The sequence below is a fragment of the Cupressus sempervirens genome, chromosome 4 (genome assembly GCF_028749045.1).
Source record: "Cupressus sempervirens isolate cs-2001-9-10 chromosome 4, ASM2874904v1, whole genome shotgun sequence".
Lineage (NCBI taxonomy): Eukaryota > Viridiplantae > Streptophyta > Pinopsida > Cupressales > Cupressaceae > Cupressus > Cupressus sempervirens.
In genome coordinates, this window is record NC_143121.1 from 677,942,430 (window position 1) to 677,969,057 (window position 26,628).

General features: G+C 36.0%; 1 protein-coding gene across 2 annotated transcripts in view; it reads left to right on the forward strand.

The window, feature by feature from the left end:
- The first annotated feature begins 1,158 nt into the window (after positions 1 to 1,158).
- The window catches only part of SWI3B (switch subunit 3), a 69,890-nt gene continuing 44,420 nt past the window's right edge, over positions 1,159 to 26,628 (forward strand). Inside the window, exons 1-3 of one of the 2 annotated variants that reach the window (XM_089826482.1) lie at positions 1,159 to 1,528; positions 1,629 to 2,203; positions 18,471 to 18,884. In XM_089826482.1, coding sequence (XP_089682608.1) covers positions 1,321 to 1,528; positions 1,629 to 2,203; positions 18,471 to 18,884 — 1,197 coding nt within the window. In that variant the 5' untranslated portion in view covers positions 1,159 to 1,320. The remainder of the gene's footprint in view (positions 1,529 to 1,628; positions 2,204 to 18,470; positions 18,885 to 26,628) is intronic. The other variant, XM_089826484.1, reaches the window with a different exon arrangement.

A 26,628-nucleotide genomic window follows, 5' to 3' on the forward strand; every position in this document is an offset into this window, starting at 1 on the left:
TTGATATGGAATATTTTAATGTTTAAAGTTTAGTGTTTTAGCTAGGGAAAGAGCACCAATAACTGAATGCATTCCAATAACTGCTCACTCTAGATACACTTGACCACCCAAATACTAATTTTAAAGGAGCCCCAAAAATGAGAGCACATGTACTAATAACTGATAACTAATCAATTTTTTTTAGCTTCTTTGGTTGGTAATTAGCCCATTTGTGCATCATTATTGAGACATTTGTGTATGACTACCAGAACATTTAGCCAAAAGTACTAACATTTTTGGGGGAACAACTATTGATGCATCTTTGTGTGGGCATCAAACTACACTTTGAAATTACCACTTTTAACCTTTTAATGCTTGCCAATCTCTACAACAAGCTTTATTAATTCCCAAAAGCCAAGAAATATTTTTTAAGGTGTTAATTGCTTGCAAAGATGACCCAAAAAAATCATTAAAATGAGACATAGTTTAGCCTCTACAAATATGCGAAGTTAAAATGCGTAGATAAATGTACCCTTTCCCTAACCCCTTTACTGTAAAATAAAATATAACATTTAAAAAAATGCAAGAAATATCAAACATATGAGGTCAGAGCACCAATAATCAAAAGCATTCCAATAAATGTACACTAGGGGTCTACAACCACCAATTACTAATTTTAAAGGAGCCCCAAAAATGAGAACACATGTACTAGCAATTGATAATTTTTAGGTTTTTTGATTGGTACTTAGTCCATTCGTGCATCACTATTGAGACATTTGCATACAACTATTAGAACATTTCACCAAAAGTACTAACTTTTTTGAACATACGACTATTGGTGCAACTTTGAGTAGGTATCACACAACACTTCGATATAACAAGTTTTTCACTCTTTGACACTATAAAAAGTTCTACTAGTTCGAAACAAAACCAACCTTTAAAAAAAAAAAAGATATCAACTCACCCTACCAAGACAATCCAAAAAGATCATTAAAATTAGACATATAATTTAGACTATACAAATAACTAAAGTTAAAATATGTGGACGGTCGTACTCTTTCCCTAACCCCTTCAATGTAAACTAGATACAAGTGTAGGTACAACGTTTCAAATATTTCAAGAAATATCCGACGTATACTATTGGGGTCAGTGGAGGCCGCTTGACTTATTAATAATAATACGGTAGGAGTAAGCTTATACGAGAACATAAAATTCCCGTCATTAAAGATGAGAGTTGTAAGCTCTCGATGTGACCAACGGCTTATATCGGAGCCCAAATTACTCAAACACATGGCTTCCCCCTCTCTACAGATCTAAATCACACTTTGAAGCAAAGCGGCAATGGCGAGCCCTTCCAGCGGTAATAATAACATCAATATTATTAATAACAATAATAGCGCCAAAAACCCAACGCCGGAAACAAATTCAAACCGCGCAGGAAGTCCCTCTTCCAACAATGCTGGACTCGCCCCTAATGCCGCTACTCCTCAGCCAGAGTTAAATCACAATAACTCGCCTGAAGAAATCTTCAAAATCCCCAGCTATTCGAGTAAGTATGTCGTCAAAGAGTATGTATTTTGAGAAATTGCTCTCACTCACCTCTATTCACTCCTTTTTGGTTTCTTCTGTTGTTTTTTGGTGGTGTCCAGAGTGGTTTTCTTGGGACAAAATTCATAGCACAGAGAAGAGATTTCTGCCGGAGTTTTTTGACAAAAAATCAGCCGCCAAAACCCCTAGGGTCTATAAATATTACAGGGATTTTATTATTGACAAGTACAGGGAAAATCCGCTGAGGAAAATCACTTACACGGAGGTGAGGAAGAAACTGGTTGGTGATGTGAATTCAGTGAGAAGGGTTTTTGATTTCTTGGAGAGTTGGGGTTTGATTAATTACCACGTTGCTTCTTCAAAGCAACAACAACAGCAGCATTTGAAAACAGAGGATAATAGCAATAGTAATAAACTGATTGTTAGTAGTAGTAACGGAGGTGAAAATGCTACTGGTGATGGCAAAGGGGCTTTGCCCGCCAAGGGTCTGCTGCCGTCAGGTGACCGTAGGCCGAGTTTGACGGCGGCTGCAAGCACAGTAACTGATCGAAAGGGTGGTACGGCAGTTGACGGAAAGGACGTTTCCCTGAAAGAGAAGAAATTGGATTGGCCGAGGTCGGTGTTGTGTAATTTATGCAGAGCGGAATGTGCAAAGCTTCGGTTTGATTGCCTCAAGGTCAGCATAATTCCCTCTCAATATAGCTAGATTTTCACTTTTCACGGTTTGATTGCTCAAGGTCAATATTTAATTTACTCATTGGTTGAGCGAGATTAACTCTTTATAAAATTTCAAACTTATTTAAAAAAAGCTTCAAAGTTCTTTTTCATAAATTCTAATTAACTTTTTACCTGGGTTATTGTTGAAAGCATTTAATTAATTAATTTTTTTCAGTGAGAATGGACCAGTTGAGGTAGAGTACTATCCTTTTAATATATTAATATATTGGTTGAATTTTTTTTAAAGCTTATTCCTACAAAATATAATATATGGAATGCACTTAATCTTGTGAGATTATTGGTCTTTCTATGAATGGACTTTATTATATTTGAGTTTTCTCTAGAGTTGGGGTTTTAATTGAGAGCACTAGAAGAAAATTAGTAGGAAGAGATTATGGAATTACGACATGTCTTCATGTGACTGTTTAGCTTATTTCAGCTAGTGCCCATTATTCAAATTTCTGAGTTGCAATTTGTGGAGCTGGTGTCTGTGGATACTAAAAGCTGTTGTTTATTTAAATGGTGCATTTAAATAGTATTTTAAATTTAAATTCTTAATAATATTTATTGCAAATAATTTTTTGAGTAAAATTCAAGGAAATCAAAATTAGAAAAAAGAAGAAGGTGAAGATATGTGTCATTATAACTAATAAGCAGTTGCTGCTTGTTTCCAGCATCTCCTGTTTTTCAAAGTTTAATTTCAATTTTTAAGCGGCTGTAGCTCCATCAAAATAGGAAAAGATTCCAATTTATCTGTTTTTCAAATAATTTTTTTTACATGGGAAACCCTCCAGCAGCTTGAATTTAAGCAGAAATTGTATATAAGCAACCACAGAGGAACATGGAGTTAGGATGCCATCCGAATGGGGTGCTTTTGTGTAAGTAGTCCATCCATAACCCAAAACCACATCGAGGACTTAATTCTTAGTTTCATTGCCGGAGGATTTTGTAGTCTGCTGTGCAATTTTTTACCATATGGCAGCCTCTATGCTATGAGTAATGATGATTTTAGTTGCCCATAAATGTCTGCTAAAGATGATGCTAAATCAATATTGAAAAATACTTGATATAAATTCATAAGTCTGATTCTGAACTAGTAGTATTCGATCTCCAAAAGGCAGAACATTTATTGATTTCAATGTCTCCTTATGTGGATTGGATCTGCATTAAGTATTCATGGAAGAGACACTTCCCCTTAAAGGAGATGTACATATCCATTCATGACATGTATCATGAATGTGCCTTTTCATATCAAATTAGACATCGGATCTCTAATCGGGATTTATTACTTAAAAAACACAAATGCTATTTAAGCTCAATCTGATTTGATCTTGCACAAATAAATAAATATCCAATCTGAATTGATTGCCGATAATAATGCATAATCGGGATCCTATATGAAACATGAAATAGCAATAATCTGAAAGTAATAATCTCTAAATGCAGATTGATAATATACTTGGGGCATATGGTGTTTCAATCAGTTATATGAACGATGATTGATTTCCATAAATAATGATATAAATAATCAAAATATGTATGTGTATATATATGCAACATAAAATCAATCATCATTCTATATCTGACCGAAGCTATTATCCTCAACAATATCAATAGGTGAGTTTTGCAGTCATGTTTCCAAATATAATACTAATTTTTCAAATTAGTACTTTGCACCTGATTTAACAAAATTAATTCTTTTATTGTTCTGCAAATTAGAATACAAAACAGTTATAACCTTTAAGGAGATGGGAGAACAAGTTTAGAATCTAAACATTGCTTGGACTTTGGAACATTATTATGGTCCTCAAATGATTCTTCAACCCCCTCTTTCTCCAATGAGTAAAAACAAGGAGACATTTTTCCACGACGATGCCTATTTTATGAACTCTCTTCATAACATAATATGCAGTGACATGTTAGTCTGGAAACATCTTCTACATCTAAAAGGGATGCCTTCATAGTCTACAGCCTGAAGCTACTCACCACTAGAGAGTTTTAGAGACAGGTCTGCTAGGAGGTCTTTCATCAAGTCCATCTCAACCAAAATACAAGCATAGATAGAATAATAGAAATTTAGGGAACCCTCACCACCCCTAAAAATCTTCCCAAAGAGTTCCATGACTTCAAAACCAAAACTGAAGTGCTACGTTAGGAGTTCTTATCCAAACACGAAGCTTGTCAAAAGACTGTTGCTGGATTGAAAGCTAGATACCAGGTTATCATCAACATCATGTATTTATCTTCCCAAATCTAGAGATTTTCATATAATATATTTTTTTGTATCCTTATGATTATCGAACGAAACCACAAGAAACCCCTGGGCACCAGATTGTATCTGATTATTAGCATCCAAAATAGGACACCACATATCAGAGATCCATCTATGGAGCTCGTGAAGATTAGGCTAGAAACCCCTAAATCTCCCTATCAAGTCCATCTTCTTGAAAACATTGTCATTTTCATCTACTTCTGCAATATCATCTTCTATACCGACAGTCAACTTGTCTGCTAGAGGCTCCACTCATTTTGTGTTTGAAACTCCTCCAGTGATTACCTTCTCTACCACATCTGCATAAAGTCCTTGCTTCTTGTTAACACTCCCGTAAACCTATCTGTCATTACACCCTTCCATTCTGGGGCTAGCCATAACATGTCACAGCGAATTGCAACTTCGTACAACGAAAACCCTCTTGAGAACTAGGATGGCAGCAAGCAATAGAATAAGCCTCACCCACCTTGAAGCCTTTGAAACCATTTTTCTGCATCCTGCACTGTAGACTGTCATCCTCACAACCATTGGGGCCACCAGCCATGTCATTTGCTGAAAGAGAACAATGATCTGCTGCACCACAATCGACACCATCCTTGAGAGCAACTTTACCTTGCATATGACTAAAACGTCCTGAAAAAAGCAGAGAAACTCTGGGAAGACTTGCAGCCAATCTTAGGAGAAAATAGCAGTGGAGCAGCCCTGGATTTCACTTTCAGATTGCCTCTCAGACTTCCAAAATTATAGGAAGAAACCCTAGCAGCAGGCTCATGAGAGAATGGAAGCCACCCAGCCATCAAAGTCTCAATATATTATATCTTGGTAAAGAAGTTTCTTGAAAATACATATGAGAACTTGGGATCAGGCTCCTTCTCTGCATGGAATGTTATCATAATGTAAGCATCAGAAACTCACATATTGTTTAGGGTATAAAACTTTTGAGAACAGTGCCTTGTTTTAGTATATACTATTTTTAATATGCACTATTTCTGCATCTAGGCATGTGCTTCGGTTTTAGTTCTGCTTTAATGCGGTTTGGTTTAATTTTCGGGGAGCAATTGGATTTATTTACTATTTTCACTAAAGGTTAAAATATCATCTTAATATCTAACTAAGTGTTTAATTTTTCATAAATTTATCTCGCCAAGTTGGACACTTAGGCTGTGGGGAACAAAAGATGTTTTAGAAAAGTGTTATGGGGGTCTTTTTCAAGGGAATTAAAAATAAATAAATTAGAATGCTCTAATTTCTGTTGAAGATTATAGCTGCGATAGAGATCTTTATCTCTGATTTTTAGAAATATGATTGTTATAACTGTTATGGTCATCTTTAGCTGAAGAAGACATTTGTGATAATAATTGAGATAATTTTAAGTACAGTGACATGTGTCTTACGTCATGCGTAGAGGCGTGCATTTGGAAATATGAAGAGACTTGTTTTGGGAATTTGAAGAGACCTTCCATTGTGAATTGAAGAGTCTCTCGAACTCTACATATTTGCATGATTACTTTGTGTATAAAACATCAAGCGAAAAACATTGTATTTGAACCTTTTCTTGATCAATAAAAGTGATGTATTTAGGTTGTGTGGCTGGGTTTTTCCCTTCCAGTGGAAAGGTTTCCTAGAATAATCTTGTGTGTCTATTGTATCTATTTTGTTCTCCCTTATCGCTGGTTATCTTTATTTATGGAAGAACTTTAACAATTTCCTTCCAAAGTCTTTAAATTGTTGTATGGGTTCTCCATCATACATTTAGAGTTTGCTCACATACAAATATGTTGTCCAGATGAGCATTTGGGTTCTTCTAGATATTGTTAAGGATGAAAACCCTTCTAAATCTTGTTGGTTTTGTTAAATCTGTAACTTATAATCTTACTGATCTATTCTTAAATAACTTAGAGTAATCCAAATGTCTTTACACCTTCCTCTTAGAGATATCGGTGTCTTTACTTAGGATGAGTTTGAAGTTAACTAAATTCAATGTGTTAAGTTAATTTCTAAACAATTTATTCCTTCTAAAAATCGCCAGCTTCCAGATTGGTTAAAGATTGTTTGGAATGGACATGTCCCTAGGTCTCTCTACATGTAGTGGGTATTGTTGAAGTTTAAGGACACACAAAATACAAATATTCTGCTCCTTAATCAAATACTGCCCACCTATGATTTGCACAAGTAAAATACAGAATTCTGAATTAGATTTCAAATTCAATCGAAGGCAATAATCTGAAGTTATTCACAGCAAGATATAAGGAGATAAAGAAGGTAGAATCCAGTCTATATTCAGTCAAAAGAATTTGCAGAAACTTTATATGGTATCAAAGCCAGGTTGTCAAACCTAGGCTCTGCAAAATTCAGTAATCAGACTTTATATATATCTAGCAACTATCTCCTATCTTCAATGGCATACACAATCAGACCCGAGGACAAATTTGATGGGAAATAACACTTTGATGCCTGAAAATTCAGAATCATGATGATTCTTGGAGAGAATGATGTAAAACAATTTGTTGATAGAGCATCCAAACAACCTCCAGTTGAACCTCATAAATCTATCTAGAGCAAAGGAAATAGAAAAGCCATTCAAGTTATATTAGATGGAGTAAAAAATGATATTGTACCCATGCTTACAAAACATCAAATTGCATTTGATATGATGAAAGCATTATGGAATGCGTATGAGGTCAACAATGCAACTAGGGTTCTCGCACTGAAAAGGCAACTAAATCACATTCAGATAAAGAAAGGAGAATCAATGAATTCTTACTTCCTAAGGGTTGCCGGCATTAGAGATGAACTGTCAAGTATAGGAACCATTATTAGTGACACAGAATTAACACTAATGGCTATAGATGGATTACTAGATTCATGGGAGACTCTTGCACAAGGAATAAGTGCCAGAGATAATCTTCCTGACTTCAACAGACTTAAGAACAATTGTCTTAAAGAAGAATCCATAAAACTAAGGAAAGGAGGGAAACTGAAAACAAAAGATGAAGAACTTCATGTTCTTAATACAAACTCCTATAAGGGCAAGAAGAAGCATTTCAAGAAGAAAAAGAGAAATCAAAAGAATGGTAAACCGAAGAAAGATTTATCCAAAATAAAGTGTTTCAAATGTGAAAAGTTTGGACACTACAGATCTAATTGTCCTGAGAATTCTAGACAAGCAACAAGTTGTACAAATGTTACGAGGGAAGATACCTATGATCCTGAGAATCGTGTATTGTACTCATCAATATCAAATGAAATCTCAAGTAAAGCATGGGTAATTGATAGTGGATTTTCTAGACATATAACAGGATACAAAGAAGCACTAGACTCTATTTTAGAAAAGGTCAATGGCGAAGTTACCATTGCTGATAATTCAACACATCCTGTTGAAGGAATTGGAAATTGTACCTTGAAACTAAAATCTTGAAATTCTCTTCTTCTCAAAGGTGTACTCTACGTACCAGAAATTAAAAGAAATCTAATCTCAATTACAACACTTGAAGATGATGGGCATAATGTTGCATTTGTGGATGACAAAGTAATAACTTGGGCAAAGAACTCCTTAATCAAGAAAGCAAAGTTGATTGGTTAGAGAAAAGGATATTTGTATGAATTGAATTCAAAATCTAGTCGACCTATTCAAGCCTTAATTCATATTGCTGAAGACAAATGAAATTTGGCACAGAAGATTAGGGCATCTAAACTTCAAAACCTTATCAATTATGGAGAAGATGGTTACTGGTTTACCTAAACTCAATAAAGACCACTCAAGCATATGCAAAGGGTGCGCACTAGGTAAGAACTCAGAAGTCCATTTCATGATAGCACTAGAAAAAACAAATAATGTTTTACAATTAATTCATTTAAATTTATGTGGACCTATGTCTGTTCCTTCTTTTGGAGGATTTTGGTACTATATTTTGTTCATAGATGACTTCTTTAGAAAAACATGGATTTACTTCTTAAAATGCAAAGAATCAGAAGAAATCCTGAAGAGATTTAAAGAATTCAAAACATTAATTGAAAACTTATCAGGACATAAAATTAGAACTCTCAGAACTAATAATGGAGGGGAATACATCACAGATTTGTCTAAAAAGTTTTGTAAATAAACAATAATTAAGAGGGAGTACACCATTCCTTATAATCTAGAACAAAACGGGGTAGCAGAAAGAAAGAATAAAACAATTATAGAAGTTGCTAGAGCTATGCTATTTGATCAAAATCTAGAATATTACCTTTGGCCAGAAGCTTCTTGTACTGCTGTCTATATTCAAAACAAAAGCCCTCACTCTTACCTTAGAGATAAAACTCTAGAAAAAGTATTTACTAAGGTTAAACCCAATATAAGTCATCTTAGGATTTTTAGGTGCCCTGTATATATCCATGTTCCAAAAGAAAAGAGAACCTAGTTAGAACCCTCTAGGAGGAAAGGTATTTTTGTAGGGTATAGCGAAACATCTAAGGCATATAGGATTTTCATACCTGGACAAAAATGTATTGAACTTAGTAGGGATGTAATTTTTGAAGAAGATCTACCATTTAAAAGAGCCCTAAGTTCTGAAGAACTTTCTCCTTTACCTGGTTCTGAAAGAAATAGTGAATCTGGGTCCCAGAGGGAGAACTTAGAAGAAATTGAAGATGGAATTCAAAATCTAAATCTTGAAGAAACTTAAAATTCAAAAAAAAGACCCCTTTGGGCCATTAAAACAATCGAGGCAGCTCAAGACTTTGCTGTACCTTTCAGAACAGTCAGAGAAAGCAAAAGACCTAAAAGATTCTCTAGTTATACAACAAACATGAGTGATGTATCCAAAACAAAACAAACCAATCCTTTTGATGCTATTAAACATACAATTTGGAAATAAGCTATGATAGAAGAATACCAATCTATTATGAAGAATGATGTTTGGGAAATTGTTCCAAGACCTAAAAGAAAATCTGTTGTTTTTTTCAAGTGGATATTTAAAATAAAGCATGCTGCTGACGGTAACATTGAGAACTATAAAGCTAGATTTGTAGCCAGAGGATTTTCTTAGAAAGAAGGGATTAATTATGAAGAAACCTTTGCTCCAGTTGCCATATATACCTCTGTAAGAGCAGTCTTAGCAATTGCAGCATTGAAGGGATGGAAAGTACATCAGATGGATGTAAAAACAACATTCCTAAATGGAAAGATTGCAGAAGAAGTATATTGGAGCAATCAGAAGGATTTGAAACTCATGATCTTAACATTTTTGTTTGTAGGCTCAAGAAAGCTCTCTATGGGCTTAAGCAGGTTCCAAGGGCCTGGTATGAAAGAATTGATAAGTATCTCACCGGCTTAGGATTTTCCAAAAATGAAGCCGATCCAAATTTTTATTATAAAAGAGATAAAGATGATATGGTAATTCTGATACTGTATGTTGATGATTTACTAATAATAGGTGATGATCATCTTATAGATCAATGTAAGAAAGATCTAAATAGAGAATTCGAGATGAAAGACTTGAGACTCCTTCAATAGATTCTACTCTCTACAGACAGATGATTGGGTCCCTTATGTACTTAGTAAATACAAGACTTGATATTTGCTATGTTGTTAATGCCGTAAGCCAATTTATGTGCGAGCCAAAGGAGATTCATCAAGTTGCAGTTAAACACATTATGAGATACTTACAAGGCATTCTTAATTTTGGACTCAAATACGATAAGGTTGCTTAGATTTACATGGATTCACTGACTCAGATTGGGGTGGAAGTGTTAAAGATGGGAAAAGTACTTCAGGATGTTGTTTCAGTTTAAGATCAACAATGATATCTTGGATATGCAGAAAGCAGTCTTTAGTAGCTCAAAGCTCCACAAAAGCCGAATACATTGCAATAACAATGGCCTCTCGAGAAGCAGTTTGGCTAAGGAAGTTACTTGTGGGATTATTTGGGCAAGCCTACGATTATTCATTGTGATAATCAGAGTTCCATCAAGCTTTCAGTGAATCCAATTTTTCATGATAGGTCCAAGCATATTGAAATCCCTTACCATTATGTAAGAGATATGGTAGACAGGAATTTTGTAAAACTAGAATACATTTGCACTGCAGATTAGACAATAGACATACTCACCAAACCTTTCTCTAGAGTGAAGATAGACCACTTCAGGAGAAGGCTTGGCATGATTGAATTGTAATCTATTTGTATTTTTTAAATTATTAATAAAATAATTTTATTTGTCAGGCTATTGATTGTTATGGGCTCCACTATTTGTATTCATTATTTGAGAGATGATGATTTCTGAGATAATGGACACTTGTATAAAAGACATTATGAGAGATGACGATCTCTTAGATAATGTGCTAACCAATAGAGTTCTACTGTAAGATCTAACTGAGTTTAAGATCATATTGTGATATAGACATTGCTATGTCTATAAGTCACAATTTGGATAAAGGAAGAATTTCAGTATTCTCCGGTGTTTATCCTGTGTTCTAGTAGATCTTAACTCAGGATCATGTTGTGATATAGGAATACCAGTATCTATGAATTACAACTTGGATAAATAAAGAACTTAATTATTCTTTAAATTTATCCTGTATATTGTATTCTTTGCAATACTATTATCACTAGCATTAGTGATTTCTCATATCAATGGGTTTAGCAATATGATATTGTATCATGTGTTCTATGACACCACATGTTAAGAAGATTTAGATAGATATAGAATATCGATTCTTGCTTGTTCATCTTTATTGATGTTGCTAGATATGATATCTCTTAGTATGATTATCAAGTTATGAGGGAGTGTTAAATCTGTAACTTATAATCTTATTGATCTAATTATAGAGCAGTTTGATCTGTTCTTAAACAACTTAGAGCAATCCAAATGTCTTTACACCTTTCTCTTAGAGATGTTGGCATCTTTACTTAGGATGAGTTTTGTTGGGACTCAAAATTGAAGCCCTGATTTTGAGTGCCATCCTAAAAAAAGCCCTATAAGCACTTTTTAATGTGTGTACCCGGCTGTCCTTTTGAGGCCTAAGAGGTGTTTAATGTTTCTAACACCTTGCATTCAATACGTCTATGTGTTCCATGAAGATAAATTGCCATTCCGAGCCATTTTGTGAAGTTCCTTTTTGAGCAATATCCAAATCTGCATTTTTGCTGAAGTGTCAAACAACGATAGGAGGCCGTGTTTGCATTTGAAGATCTCGCACCCAGTAACGTTTCATGACTTGTCGCTTTGGGAGTGTTTAGTGTCCAGATTAGAGAACCTATGTTTTAGATTTCGAGTTGTTTCGATATGTTTTGACTAGGTTTTGAATCCCTCAAAGTTGGTCATTTATTGTCGTCATGCTGATGCACACTGTTCAAAATTCGAGGAGGCCTTGTTTGACTTCTTGTAATTTTGACCCAGTTGATCAAAATGAGAATTTTTTTTTTGCATTACATTCTAGAGGTCAGGGATTTGTTATGTTCCAATTTTGAGCTTATGATGAATTCGTTTGATCAGTTTTCAAACTCAATTCCATTTGGAATTTATAACTTTTTATTGGTGTCGAGAAAGGCAGATTTGTCGGTACCCTTATTCGGGATGTCATAACTTTGAATCTGTGATAGGTGAGATCGAATGGATTGTACCGTTGTGTTCTACTTTGAAAATTCTTTAAGTGTGCTAGTTTGCAAATCTTGATGAATTTGTTTGCACACTTTCCCAGGTCCATTCTGTCTGCAAAAAACACTTTCTGCCATTGTTTCCAGTCCTGCAAATTTGAGTAGCCCACTTTGACTGGTCGCCAAATGCGCCTAGTATTTTGTCATGAGCCCAAATCCCAAATTTATACGCTCCTCGTACAGTGAACTAATGCCCTAGTTTTCGTCTCCCTAGGTGTCAGTTTGTCTAATTTTCAAAGCTAGATCCGAACGCATTTTATGGTTTTTTGACATATTTTCTTGCAGGCAGTTTTGGGAAGGCAACTTCGACAGTCAATATCTTTTGATTGAGAATTCGTCATGAGACGAGATTTGGCAGGGTGCAAGAATGCAGAACAAAGAATCAGTAAGTTTGATTTCAGAACCTAGTCGAGTGTTTTGGTCAGTTTTTAAGGCCAGTCAAAGGACCCTTTGGCGTGAAATTGATAGTTTGCAAAAGGTTGAAAATTGAGTTAAGTTTTAATTCTTCGGTGGTCGATTTCAATCTTGATCAGTGCTAGATGTTTAGTTTGCTTGTTTGAGACATTAGGTGTTTTAGTTCGAATTTTTTTTAGCCGGACTTGCTTTGGGGGCCCGGCTAAATTTCCTCAGATTGGGGAGATGTTGAGCTAGAAAGTGTTACAAGTCTTAAAGTTGGTTTGACAAGTTTATTATGTATGCGAAATATTTTGAAGACAAATGGACGTGTGAGGGGAGACATATGGTGGACAATGATGGAGTTAAAACCATGAAGTAGCTAAGAGATAAATTGATCTCGTATGCCACCATTGACTTTTGAGGTTTCCAAACGAACATTCCAAATTTGAAGATGAAGTAACAGACGTGGAATAAATAAATCAATCATCTTTATCAACATGTGTGGGATACCCATTGGATTTGAATGAAGATAGTATGAGTATTTTAAAATAATTGCATGGAGAAAGTATAATTTAAGAAATACATGTCATGTCCTTTTGAAGTGTTTGAAGTAAACTTAGACATGAATGCCATGTTCTAGATACTCAAAGTTTTTAGAAGCTTCACGCAAAGAATGGGAAGAAAACATAAGGCGCATGAAAGTTGCAAAAGCAAACCATGTGAAAGCTGCAATAAAGGGAAGCAACAATGAAACTAGGGCCGCCAAGGGAGAGTCAACGAGAGTCCATGATGAAGATAATAGTATTGGCATCTAGTTTTGCTCTGAACCGAAGAAGTAATTCATACTTAATTCGTACTTTCTTGAGAAGACACAAAATAAAGAGGAGATGTTCCATCTTCATTTGTCGAATTTCTTAATTGTCATATGCATCGCCAAACATTAAACCAAACATTGTGGCAGTTGCAAGTATAACCATGTGATTGTGCTCCATAATGGCGAATTTTCCCACAACAATTGTCTTCAGCGTTTCAACTTGCAAAAGATGTTTGTAGGAAGTTAAATTTCTGCATCTAATGCTTCCCAAATGCAAAATATGGAAACTGTCAGAGGCAGAGCGATAGTGGACATGGCGATGGAGAAAAGTGACTCATGAACCTATTGAATTGGGTGGGGCCGCCAAAGCTGTAGAAGGGAGTTGTTTTGAGGAAGCACTTGCACCTTAGAGCATGCTAAATGGTAAGCCACGATGAAAGCTTCCGTCCTGTTGGCGCTAGCTTAGTTGGAAACTTGACAGATGTTAAAGACTAGTTGATTTTCTTAAGCTTAAGGAAGAAGTAAGGAAGTCGGCAAATGGGTTTGCTAGTTCCTAAGATTGGCATCGCCTGGGAAATGTTTTCCATTGTGTTGGAGGAAGGCATAAGGCGTTTTTGATTGCAATTCCATATAGTGTTACTGCCGTTCCACACCTCGCCAAGTTTGATCCAGTCTGCTAATAACGAAAGGTGTTTGCAGGAGGTGGCAACGAAAGGTGTTTGCAGGAGGTGGCCTATTTGATTTATCCCACATTTATAGTGTAATGGGCAAATATGATATTCTTATACAACAAGCACTCACTTGTTAGTTGTCTCAAAAGACAACCACTTTTGGAGACAATGCATGCTCGCGCAGGACCTGTGGGCGGCTGGAGGGAAAACATAAAATATTTTGAATGACCATGCTGATGTCATTTGATGACGTGGAAAGATGAACCAATAAAAAAGGTCGACACGTGGAAGCTGTGAGCAAACCAGTAGATGAAAAGTGGTGAGAAGACTCCAGCTGGGCACGAAAAACAAGGTGTTGAGGTGGCACGGGGCACACGTGTCACTAAGGCGCATCCCTGCATGCACAATTAGCAGCCTGTTGACTGTAATGTGGTAATGCGCCTAGCTGACACATGGCAGCAGGCCTCGGTCAATGATGACGTGGCGGTCCAGTTAGCAGGTGATGTGGCAGTGATAGGGTGGTACATAAAGCCAATAAGAAGCTGAACATGGCAATGATGTGTCAGCCAGTCGGAGGGTGCCACATGGCGCTTGGGTGGATGGTGACGTGGCAGGGGTCGACTGATGGTGTGTTGCCACATGGTAGAAAAGTCAAAGGGTTGACCCAAAATGAATGGGAAAGGCAAAGAATAAAAATGATAAAAAAGTGATTTTAAAAAAATGTTTTTCAAAAAAATCACGTGCAGAAACTTTTAATTTGAAATGGATATAACATAAAGTTTAAACTTTAGGAAATGTTAAAATTTTGCATAAAAATTTAGAAAGCAAAGTTTAGTTACAGAGTCATAACAGGGGCATATTTTTCAAAATGGGTTTCTAGGCGTTTCTGATAAGCTAATAAAGTGATATTATATATCATTGGAATCGGGAGAGAACGAACTTTTCGTTTTTGGAGTTCGTTTTCGCACAGGAAGCCATCTATTCAGGTTATACAAGGTTTTGTCCCAAATTCTCAGTTTGCAACCACATTCAAGTATTGAGGTTCAATTGTGTTTTCTAGTAGGGTGATGAGTTGGATGTGTCTAAAAGGTAGTAAAAATGCAGTTAAGGTCAAGTTTGGTCACCTTCAAGTCAATTAAATCCAGATTTTATCAGCATTTCATGATGCATTTCAGATATTTGAGTGACGCAAGGGTTTTCATCATTGAGGAAGAGATATTTTGGGTTCGTTACAAAACAATGATGAAAACCAAATGAGATTTCAGGGGTAGAAAGAGGAGAGATGTTTTACAACTGCAAAGAATGAAGAATCAAGTGAACACATGTCACTTCCAGATCAGATCTAGGATCCTAGTCTTCTATATCTTTCTCTTTCTCATCCATTTCAGGGGTTCCAATTTTGGAGAAAATTTCTCACTGCTGTGATACCATGTGGCAGTTTTCAGTGTGAGATCACATTGTTGGTTCCAGAAATTGCGATTCCACCACATTCTTCAGCATATTTCTCTTGTATGAACAATAGTATTAAAGATAATATAGCTAATTCTGATCTATTTAGTGGTTTTGTGAGTTGTTTTACATGCATCTGAATGTATAGTTTTAAAGAAATGAATACAAATGAGCAGGAATCTCTTTAGTTTCATTTTGATTTTCGTCTCCTATCTCTGTAATCTGCAATTTTATGTGGTTTAGGGACAAAGAACTGAGACCCATTTGCATCCCCTTAAGGTTGTATGTCTGATATATTTTACTGTTGGAACAAAGGGCCAAGTAAATGCTTGATGTGTTTGACAAGGTTGCTGGTTATTTTGAGAAGGATATTTCATGAGAATGAGGTCTTTATGAATACCAATATTTGATTCACAAGGTGATAAGACAGATTTGATATCTTGATGTAAGGAATATGTTATTGGTATCATAGATGTATGTGTTTAATTTGTGGAATTGCCCAATAGATAAGGCACTGATCTATAGGATTAACTTGTTCTTATTGCTGCATATTTGGGGTTTTTCTGAAATCAACATCATTAATCAAATATTTTTCCCTTTAATGTTGAAAGAACTGAAAAGGATGCCCTCACTTAGCTTATCAAGTTCTTAGGTCATGTCATTAGCTATTTCATGTCTGAGATCTTTCGACAAGTGTTAGAAGATTAAGGGTTTTATTTGCTTTGTTAGATTCAAGTGTATGTTTTAGCATTGGTACCATTTAAGTGAATCTAAGGTCCACTCGCCTAGGTTTTGCAGAGCTTGAAGTAGAAGAAGGGTCTAGCCTCATAATTGGCCCCGTGTCTAAAAGGGTATGTTGAAAATGGGAAGTAGCTGCCCCTAGATGTATCTTGTTCTCATTGTGGTAATTTGAAACCAAGATGTTTCAAAACATCAACAAGTTTGAAGTTAATTAAATTCAATTTGTGTTAAGTTAATTTCTAAACTAATTATTCCTTCTAAAAGTCGCCGGCTTCTAGATTGGTTAAAGATTGTCTGGAAGGGGCATGTCCCTTGAAAGGACATGTCCCTAGGTCTCTCTACATATAGTGGGTATTGTTGAAGTTTAAGGACACAAAAAATACAAATAGTCTGCTCCTTAATCAATACTGCCTACCTACGATTTGCAGAAGTAAAATACAGAATTCTGAATTAGATTTCAAATTCAATTGAAGGCAATAATCTGAAGTTAGTCACAGCAAGCTATAAGGAGATAAAGAAGGTAGAATCCAGTCTATATTCAGTCAAAAGAATTTGCAGAAACTTTACAGGTTTTGGTGGTGAAAGACCCACTATAGCTGCTTAATGCTTCTTCATAGGAAATACAAGGGTTTATTGAAGTTTTTGAGGTGACGGATTCACATGATGATAAAGATATTGAGTTATTTTGATTTGCAAGATTAGCAATCCTGGTTTTTGGTGTGTTATGGGATTTTTTAAGAGTTCAGTGGATATTAGTTGATTTGCAGATTTCATGGATGCTCTCTGTACGCCCTTTATACTAGCCATACCTCACATCTTAGATGCCATGAAAGATGAGGCAATTTGTTGCTCATAGGTATTTTTCCAATGGATATCCCATGTCTAGGCGACCAACCAATTTTCACATGCTATTTGACAGGTTTCAGGTGTTTTTGATTTTCTAAGAGAAATCACTCCATTGGACAGTCCACCCACCATTTGGAAGGACAGTTGGGGCTTATGAGGCTAAATTTGTGTTGTTGAAGGTTAAAATCTCTTCATTTCACATTAAAGAGGATATTTCAAACTGCTGCAGATCTTATAAGAATATTTTGATGATATTTGGTAGTGATCTAAATGGAATTCTTGTCATGCTATCTTTGTAAATGGTTTAGGTAGATTATCTTGTATTACTGGAAGTGCTGGTGCTGAAATTTCAGACCTACATAAGCTAATCTCAGACCTGTCTGAGGTTGATAAACTGTTTGAGAGGTAACTTTAATGCTGGAAGCTACATGGAGAATGCCTAGGAATGTTTGGGACCTTATTGCTGGTGTCTTTAAGCTGTAGTGAAGGTGATTCCTGCTAGTCTCAGTTCTGTACCTTTCAACTCTATGGATCGAACTGTAATGGATAGCCAATGAAGCCATTAGGAGGTATTTTCACGCCTGTTAATATCTATATCAGTAGCATGAAATGACTATATGTCTGAAAATTATTTTTCAATTAAAAGATGATGTAATGAGCATTTTAACATGATTCAAATGAACTATCGTTTATTACAGCAATGATCCTTCTACTAGATGTTTGTTTTGGTTTTGTTGTTTGGTATACTGATAGGCACATGACTTGTTTATGAGATTTGAAAAAATTCCACCCTTTTGTCTCTCTTTTTTATCTCTAAGGGATTCTATCTGGTTAGTGTCTGTAGAGTTAATGTTGTAGCTATAATGTGACTATGAGATGGTGAGTTGAATCTACATGATGTATGGCCTTTTTCAGATGTTAATAGTAATATCTGAGTAGCAAGCATGAACTCCACTTTCATTTATAGCTTGGATTTTCCATTGATGAGGTTGAACAATGTTCTAAATAGACCACACATTCAGAAGTGCCCTTTGCTCCTTTATGGTCTGCAAATAGAGCTTATAGGCAACAAATTAGCTTATGTCTATGTCACGTTTAGGTTTGTGTATAAATTGCTATCATTAAATTAATGTTTAGTTTGCTCCTATGTTGTATCTCACATTTCTGTTTCATGTGTGTATTGTGTTCGTTTGTGTGGGTAAGGAACTTGAGGGTTTGTAATATGTACAGGGCTTGAAGGGGTGAACTTTTGTACCATCACTGCAAAATGTTCTATACAAATTCAGTATAGGACTCTTGCAACTTCTTGTTTTCGAATAATATATTACTTCCAAGTAATCAGTGCCTGTTCTAGCTGATTTACATCCTCTGATATATACTGCTTTCATCTTGCCTTGCAGGAGATTAAGCCCAAGTTAGAAGATGGCGGTTTGCATGATGAACCAGGAAGTAATTCTGGCATCAACGATATTAGTGCGGAAGGCTCTAAGACATCTAAGCAGGAGCCAGAAGAAGGGGTGTCACAAAAAGAGGCGGAAGAGGAACCAAAAGATCAAAAGAATGGGGCAGAAGTTGAGCCAAATGGGGATAAGGACAAGATTCTGAAAAAGCCTGATAAACTTTTACGCTGTCCTCGCTGTGATAGTTTAGGTACCAAGTTCTGCTACTACAACAATTACAATGTTAATCAGCCCAGATATTTTTGCCGAAACTGTCAGAGATACTGGACTGCTGGAGGAACAATGAGGAATGTTCCAATAGGTGCTGGACGACGAAAGAATAAGCATTCAGGCTCTTATGAGTGGTCTTGCCAGGTTATGCCCTGTGCTCTTCCTTCTTGAGCAAGTTCGACTTGTGAGAATTCCCCTTCTACATATGACTGCACTGGTCATAGACTTAAAAATAGCAATGTCCATACTATTAAAAATGATTTCTTCTGTTGGGTAGAGCTTGAATAAGTAAATTGCTATTATTAGTTCCCAGTCAACTGTGACAGGCCGACTGAGGTTTGCCACCTGGTTTATCTCAAGGTTTTCCATGTTTTTACATCCACAAAAATAGCTCACGACAACTGAGACTAGAGACCACAGCCAGAATTTGTAGCAATTTTGATTGAGATTGGATGAAAAAATTACTTGTCTAATTTTCTTCCAGTGACAAAATATGTAAGCCCTCATTTTTTCTCCTTTCTCTTACACGCATGTGTAATAACCGTTAGTCTTTAGTACTTTTTGGTGTCAGGCATATCCATATGGAACTTTATTGGTGCTTTTCTTTAATCAGTGCTCTCACAATGCAGAAGACATTCTCACTGTTTGTTTTACAGCAGTCTTTTTCTTCTTTCTTCTGTCCTGTTGGTGTTATCTGTCTCAGGCAGTGACATATTTAGCTGAAATGACTAGAAAAGGGGTTTCGGAGTTGTTAGATTCACACCTTTATAGATTGTCCTTAACAAGTCTGATTTAGTTGTACACCTATTTCGCAAGATGGATGCTGCAGATAGGAATTCTATTACTATATGAAGATGAGCACAATTTTAATTTATTCTGTTCTAGTGACAGATTTTGGGATTATGCGAGGAATAGCCGAATTTCAAGTTAGAAATGAATGTTTTCATAAATTACTATCTAATCGTTTCCCAGCTGCTATTGAACTTGGCTCAACTTTGCATTCAATTTATTTATAATGAGCTATTTGATTAGTAGCTGTCTGTTATTGACTATTTATGCGTTAATGTATACAATATTTAATGTTAACAATGACTGCTGTCTCATGCAATTGTTTTGCACTTGTTAGGACAAATGATTATAGAGATCTGTATATTTTATTAACTTATTTGATTCATGGGCTTGTTTTAATGATCACATTCTTGTGGGAATACATGGTTTACTATTTCTTCCTGTACTTTGCTTGTTGAGGAAATATTTTTAAACTAATTTGGGGCTAATTCAATGGTGCTTTTAGCATTGAACAAATATTTGTTTGATAACCTTGGTTTTTTTCATTATAAACTTATTTTAGCAGATTTTATACTGGAAAGTGTTTATTCATATTGTAATTTGGAGTTTATCACATTGATCAAGTGATGGTAATCTAAGGATAAATGTGATTCCGAGACATTGCTATTGGTGGCATAGTTTTTAATCCAGTGAGTAGTTTACTTGTTTTAGGTTGTTGGTAGTGGGACAACTCAACTCACCTAGGGTGTTCTTGATGCTTGGCTTGGTCGTTGGTGCAAGGCTTTGGGACAGAAGGACCTGTTCTTCCCTGCATACTTGTCCCTACATTTTGTTTGACAAATCTAGGGTTCCCTTTTGGTTTTCTTTTTTGTTGCTTATACTTTTTTGTGTTTTTGGGATGTTGGGACTCGAGGAGTCTTTGGACTTAGTCTGAAGTGTCCCTTCTAGGGTCGATGTAGTACACCTAATGGCTAATTGGCATGTTGGCCTTAACCATGTTGCTAATGAACTTTGTCATTTCAATCCTTAATTGGGTCTGATCCTATTTGGGCAATTCATGTAACTTGCAATTATGTAATTGGGCAAGACATATATGAACATAACTTGTAATTAACAGGTCTGATCCTATTCTTGGCACCAAAACTACAAGGCTGCCTGGAGGCCTTTGAAGAGGTGTTGATTCATATATATGCAAGGCCATTATTGCATCAATAGAAAATGAATTCTACGATGTACAAAATATGTAGTTTACTCGGGGGTGATGATAAGAGCTTATCATCTATGGTTGGGAAGGCAACAAATCTGATGGTTTGCCTGAGGCTAACGAGCACTACCATAAAACTAACACTAAGTCCCCTCTTCTAGGACATTGTTGCACACTTTTTCCTTTCGTTTGCTTCTTTGTTTGGTTACTCTCAAGGCCTCGGTCTACAAACACCACATTTCTCTTCCTTTAAATGTATTGCTTGGGACTTTGGATCACACCGCTTCGTTGTGTCAAATTTGTGTGCTGCCTTCAGAGTCTTGAACCAAGGAGCTCAGAGAGACATTTGCATTAAATACACCTCCTCCCTCGAGTGGCTATAAATTCATCTGGCCCACCTTGCATTCATAGAGATTGTGTGAAACTATACCTACTTAGCAAACCTTGCGAATGAGCTCTTGGGTTAATCGGAGCTATGCCAGCCACATCTATGAGTAAAATCTTTTCCTCTAGTCTGCGGATTTGGTCCAATGTCTTCCTTTTACCTTCTTGTTTTTGTGTTTCAATGTAGGTTTTTGCCCTTGTTTTGTTTTTGTTTTTGCTTTGTTAGGTTAAGGGTAGATTTCTTGTTTTCTTAGATTAGCAATAAGTTGGACTATTTCCTGAGGTCTGTGTTAGGTTAAACACCTTGAATAATCCTTGTTTCAATCCATTCAAGCTTGCCCTAATTCAGTTGTCATGACCATACAACTTGTGCCTGAGAACATATTTCCTCACGACCTTGGTTACCAAAGGTTCCCTTTCATCATATGCCTTAGTTATAAAGTGTTGTAGGAACCCAATCCCTGTAAGACCACAGATTAAAATGTTGAAACAGAAAGACAATTTTTGTGTCTAAAAAGTTTCCCTTCAAGATTGCAGGCTTTAAAGGTGTCAATGTCCAAAACTTATGGTCTATCAACACCTAGACTTCATTCTTGGCAGTTCGGAGTAAGTTTGGAAAGAGAAGTATCAAAGTCATCCTGGCCTTAGAACCTTGAGGATTGAAGAACCCCAAAATTAAATCAAGTCTATGAGAGTTAGAAACCTCGGAGTTTGGAGTACCCTTCATTTGCCTTGCAAAACATTTAAATCGAGATTTTAAAACTCAAGTGTTGAAAAGCTAAAATTGTTTAAAGCATTTGAACAAAAGAATTTCTGGGCCCAAAGCTTTGATGAACCAAAATTTAAAAGTAAACTTAAAAGGGCTTATAATAAATAAATATTTTAACCTAAGGAGCTCATTTTGCAGTGATAGTTTTTCTCTTAGGATCTTGGACCTTGAAGCTCCAAAAGACGAAGGTGTGTAAAAGGGTAAAGAATCAAGGAGTCCTGATCCTCGGACTTCATGGAATCCCGCAGCCCGAAAACTTGAATGATTATGACTTAAAGATTGAGATTAAAGGAACCAGGTGCTCCAATGTCTCAAGTAGTAGCTGTTGTACCAGGGACTAGTCAGCTCTAGACAAAAAAGAGCTAAAATTAGAGAGATCTCCAATCACAATGAAATACAAGTATTATGTGTCTAAAGTAGTAGCTGTTGTACGAGGGACTAGTCGAAAACTAGACAAAAGCAAAGCTAAAATTTAAGAGGTCTCTAATCTCAATGAAATACAAGTATCAAGGTAGGGAGCTCCTTTCCATGTATGGTAATCCAGTTTAATGGATCATAGACACTAAGATAGGCCATATCGAATTGGATGTAATGAATTTGCATGTATATGGCAATGATACTGCAAAAGCTTACAAAACCATTGCTAAGTGGGCCTGGCTGATGCAACTCTCTTTCCACAAGTAGTGCAAAGACCATAGTCGATTGTAAGCATTGGACAACCTTAGAACAAGATTACCAAACAATGTGTGGATGATAGGTGAAGTGTAATTCTAGACTTATCGACAGTCATGGTTGAATCATCATTTGATCTGCCTCAATATGAAGAAGTCCCCCAAATCAAAGAGGGTGAGGCCTTAGTAGAATACCAGAGGAATGTTGACTAAAACAAAGGGCATCTGAACAAGGTTTGGGTGAAAGAAGAAAAAAAATCAACAGTTAATTTGGCTGATACTATTCACAGATGAGATTTCAAGTATGTAGTGGCTGATCTGATAATAATGCAGAGCAAGACCTTCGATAACAGAAAGTCCTCAAACTACCAGCCATGGATGTATACATTGCTACGATGCCATGGATTGGGCACAATTAATCTCAGACATCATTCATGATCAATTGTGTGAAGTGGAAGTACTAAGAAGTTCTTGACTACTTCAAATGTAATTTGGATGATTGCTATGATGGCAAACTTTCTTGGGCCAGGAGAAGGCCCCAAAATTAGCAGAGTATGTGACCTCTTCACCCACTTACGATATAGGGCAGCCCAAAGCCACTACAAGAGGGTAAATGATGCCTTTATTTATGCTGTAATCAAGATAACAAGGGATGTGTGGTACATGATGACCAAGGAAGTTGGGAAACTAATAGAAGAATACTTACATCAGATTAGGTGGCTTCCATCAGAAACCCTTCTTGATGCCAAGGTCCTGCAATGAGAAAGCCACCCTCATGGAGTTCACCAGATGCTGTGTGGAGGTACAATCCGTCACCAAATCTAAGTACAAACCAGGGATTAAGTCCCCTTCAAGTTAGGTTACCATGATTATCTTAGTACCCAATAATTTTTTATTTTTCAGGGAAAGCCCATTAATGCAGGTATATATATATAAAATTGATTGTTCATGTATATATTCCTATATCATTCTTTAAGTTGTGCTTGATTCGCAGCAAATTCGAAGTCCTGTCAAATTCGCTGCAAATTCTGCCATAGGATGCCAAATTTGTTTCAAAATCCATTAGCAGAGCCTGGGTAGAATTTGCAGTGCTTTTGTAATCCAATGGCAGAACCCAGGCCAACTTTGAGTAAAAACTGATTTGTGTTGACTTCTTAATTTTTAAATTTTTTTGTCTTATCTAGTATTTTCGACTGTCAACCCTAAAAGAGATCACTGAGAAGGCCAAAAAGGATGTTTTACAAAAAGGATGTTTTACAAGTCATTGTGCATTTGTGAACGTAAAACTTCTTGTCTTCATTGATAAACTTTCTTGTTTGGTTGCCATTGTTTAAGGAGTTTTTTTAAAGATGATTTATGCTCTAAGCTTGTTTGTGAGCTATTCCTACATGATTGCAAGTGGGGAGAACTCCTCTAAGACATTAAGGAGGAAGTTTCAACAAAAGTGATAGGGTTTTATTGATTTTGTTTGTGTTTTAAAAGTGTTCTTTGCATTTTTTTTTCGACAAAATGAAATGAGTTAGCTCTCTAGTTTTATTTCCTTTTTACAATTTGGTTTTTGTCTTTGTATGTTGTTTGTAGATTCATAGAATGTCAAATGCTTCTAGCATTGGGAATGGCTGGTTCAAAACAAATTTAGGCTCTACATTATGGAAATATGTGGAAATGGTTAAGCAAATGTCAGGTGGAGGAGGTTACACATTGATTTCAGCCATTGTAAAGAGGAATATAGTAGCTCTTATAGTAGAGTGAAAACACATTTGTACTTTATCCCTCACAAAGACATTAAGTTTTGAATAGGGCAACCAATACTTGAAGAGCAACCTCTACCTTAAACCTTTCTTGTAAACTATATTGGGAACAAATATATTCAAGAGCAAAACCAAGTAGATGAAGCAAGTGGGAATGCAAGTGCTCATCTTTTACAAAATTATAGAAGTAAAACTAAAAAAATGCCGACAAAATGAAATGAGTTAGCTCTCTAGTTTTATTTCCTTTTTACAATTTGGTTTTTGTCTTTGTATGTTGTTTGTAGATTCATAGAATGTCAAATGCTTCTAGCATTGGGAATGGCTGGTTCAAAACAAATTTAGGCTCTACATTATGGAAATATGTGGAAATGGTTAAGCAAATGTCAGGTGGAGGAGGTTACACATGGATTTCAGCCATTGTAAAGAGGAATACAGTAGCTCTTATAGTAGAGTGAAAGCACATTTGTACTTTATCCCTCACAAAGACATTAAGTTTTGAATAGGGCAACCAATACTTGAAGAGCAACCTCTACCTTAAACCTTTCTTGTAAACTATATTGGGAACAAATATATTCAAGAGCAAAACCAAGTAGATGAAGCAAGTGGGAATGCAAGTGCTCATCTTTTACAAAATTATAGAAGTAAAACTAAAAAAATGCCTATGGCTTCAGTTTTCACTTTTAATGAACAATCCATAGAGGGCTATACATTCTTATGTGTTTCTTTAGAAACAGTGACACATAAGAGAGTAAAGGGCCCCTTGGAAATGTCATTTCAGAATGAGGCCAGAGATATTGTTGAACAAGACATAGCAAGATGCATCTATGCAAATGGATTGTCATTTCATGTTTTTCACTCATCGGATTGGCAAAGTATGGTGAGATCATTTAATGAAGGGGGTTCAAGGGTTTGGTTGTATTGGATAAAGAGGTGAAACATGTAGAGGATTCCATGCAGTCCATCAAGGGTTCATGGATTGAAACAAGGGTGTCTATAGTATCCGATGGGTGGAAAGATGCAATAAATCACACTTTGGTCAATGTTATTGCAATGTTCATGAGAGATGCAATGTTTTTGAGAGATGTATATTGTGAAGGGGAAGTGAAGGACGATCCATTTATTGCAAAGATCTAATCCAAGACATTGAGCAAGTTGACCCTCAAAATGTTGTTCATGTAATAATCAACAATGCCAAAAATTGTAGGGTTCTTGGGTTGGTGGTTGAGAAGTGCTTTAAACACATTTTTAGACACCTTGTGCTGTCCACTTTTCAACCTGACGCTGCAAAATTTTGGCAAGAAAATTTAGTGGATAAACAAAAGTTATGAAGATGCATAGGAGATCCAAATGTTCACCATAGACCATAGGATGCAAGCCATATTTAGGCAATTCTCGAGATTGAAGCTCTTGAGGTTAAGTTAAATTATATAAAATTTAAATATGTTTTAGACTTTAGTTTAGTGAACTTTCTATGTTTTTAATTTATTATTGTTTTTATTTTGAAATAGGTTACCAAGACCTGTGTTGCCTCTAATACTATTGTTTTGAGATACCTTGTGGACATCAAAGAAGCATTCTTTCGAATGGTAATCAATGCTAATTCGAGCACATGGAGGCAATCTAGTAGTACAAGAGCAACTTCCATCAAGGCAATGATACTTGAGTACCTCCAAAGATTCATTAAGCCTATATTGAGCACGATCCGATACATTGACATGGATAGGTGTTGCTTTGGTGAGGAATATGATGACATACTCCATTCTTGTGGATATTAAAAAAACATCATAAATGAGAAAGAGCAAGAACCCGAAGAAACATTCATCAAGGAACTACAAAACATCATGGTGAAGAGATGGAACAAATGACTACATCTTTGCATCTCCTTGCCTTTGCATTGCGTCCCAAACACTAGAGTCGGTCAATCCTCAAGGTGTGTACCACTAGAGTTGGCCCATACAGAGATTCTAGAGTTGCTCATGGGTACGAGGCAGCCCTTCATAGACTTTATCTTGGTCACACATAGCCTACAGTGAGGGCTGTTAAGAATATAGCTTCATTTGGATTGAAGTATTCTTATCATTATTATGAATTTAATATATTGATGGATATATATTTGTGATGATAATAATCACACACACACACACACACACACACACACACACACACACACATATATATATAGTTTACTATATATATATGCTCATATCTTAATTGAATATATTAAAATGATGATAAGTATCGGCTGTTTCAAAGCAGTCTTTAATAATGTTTTGAATCGGTGCAAAGACACCGATATAATTATTGGTAATTAAACAAGCCG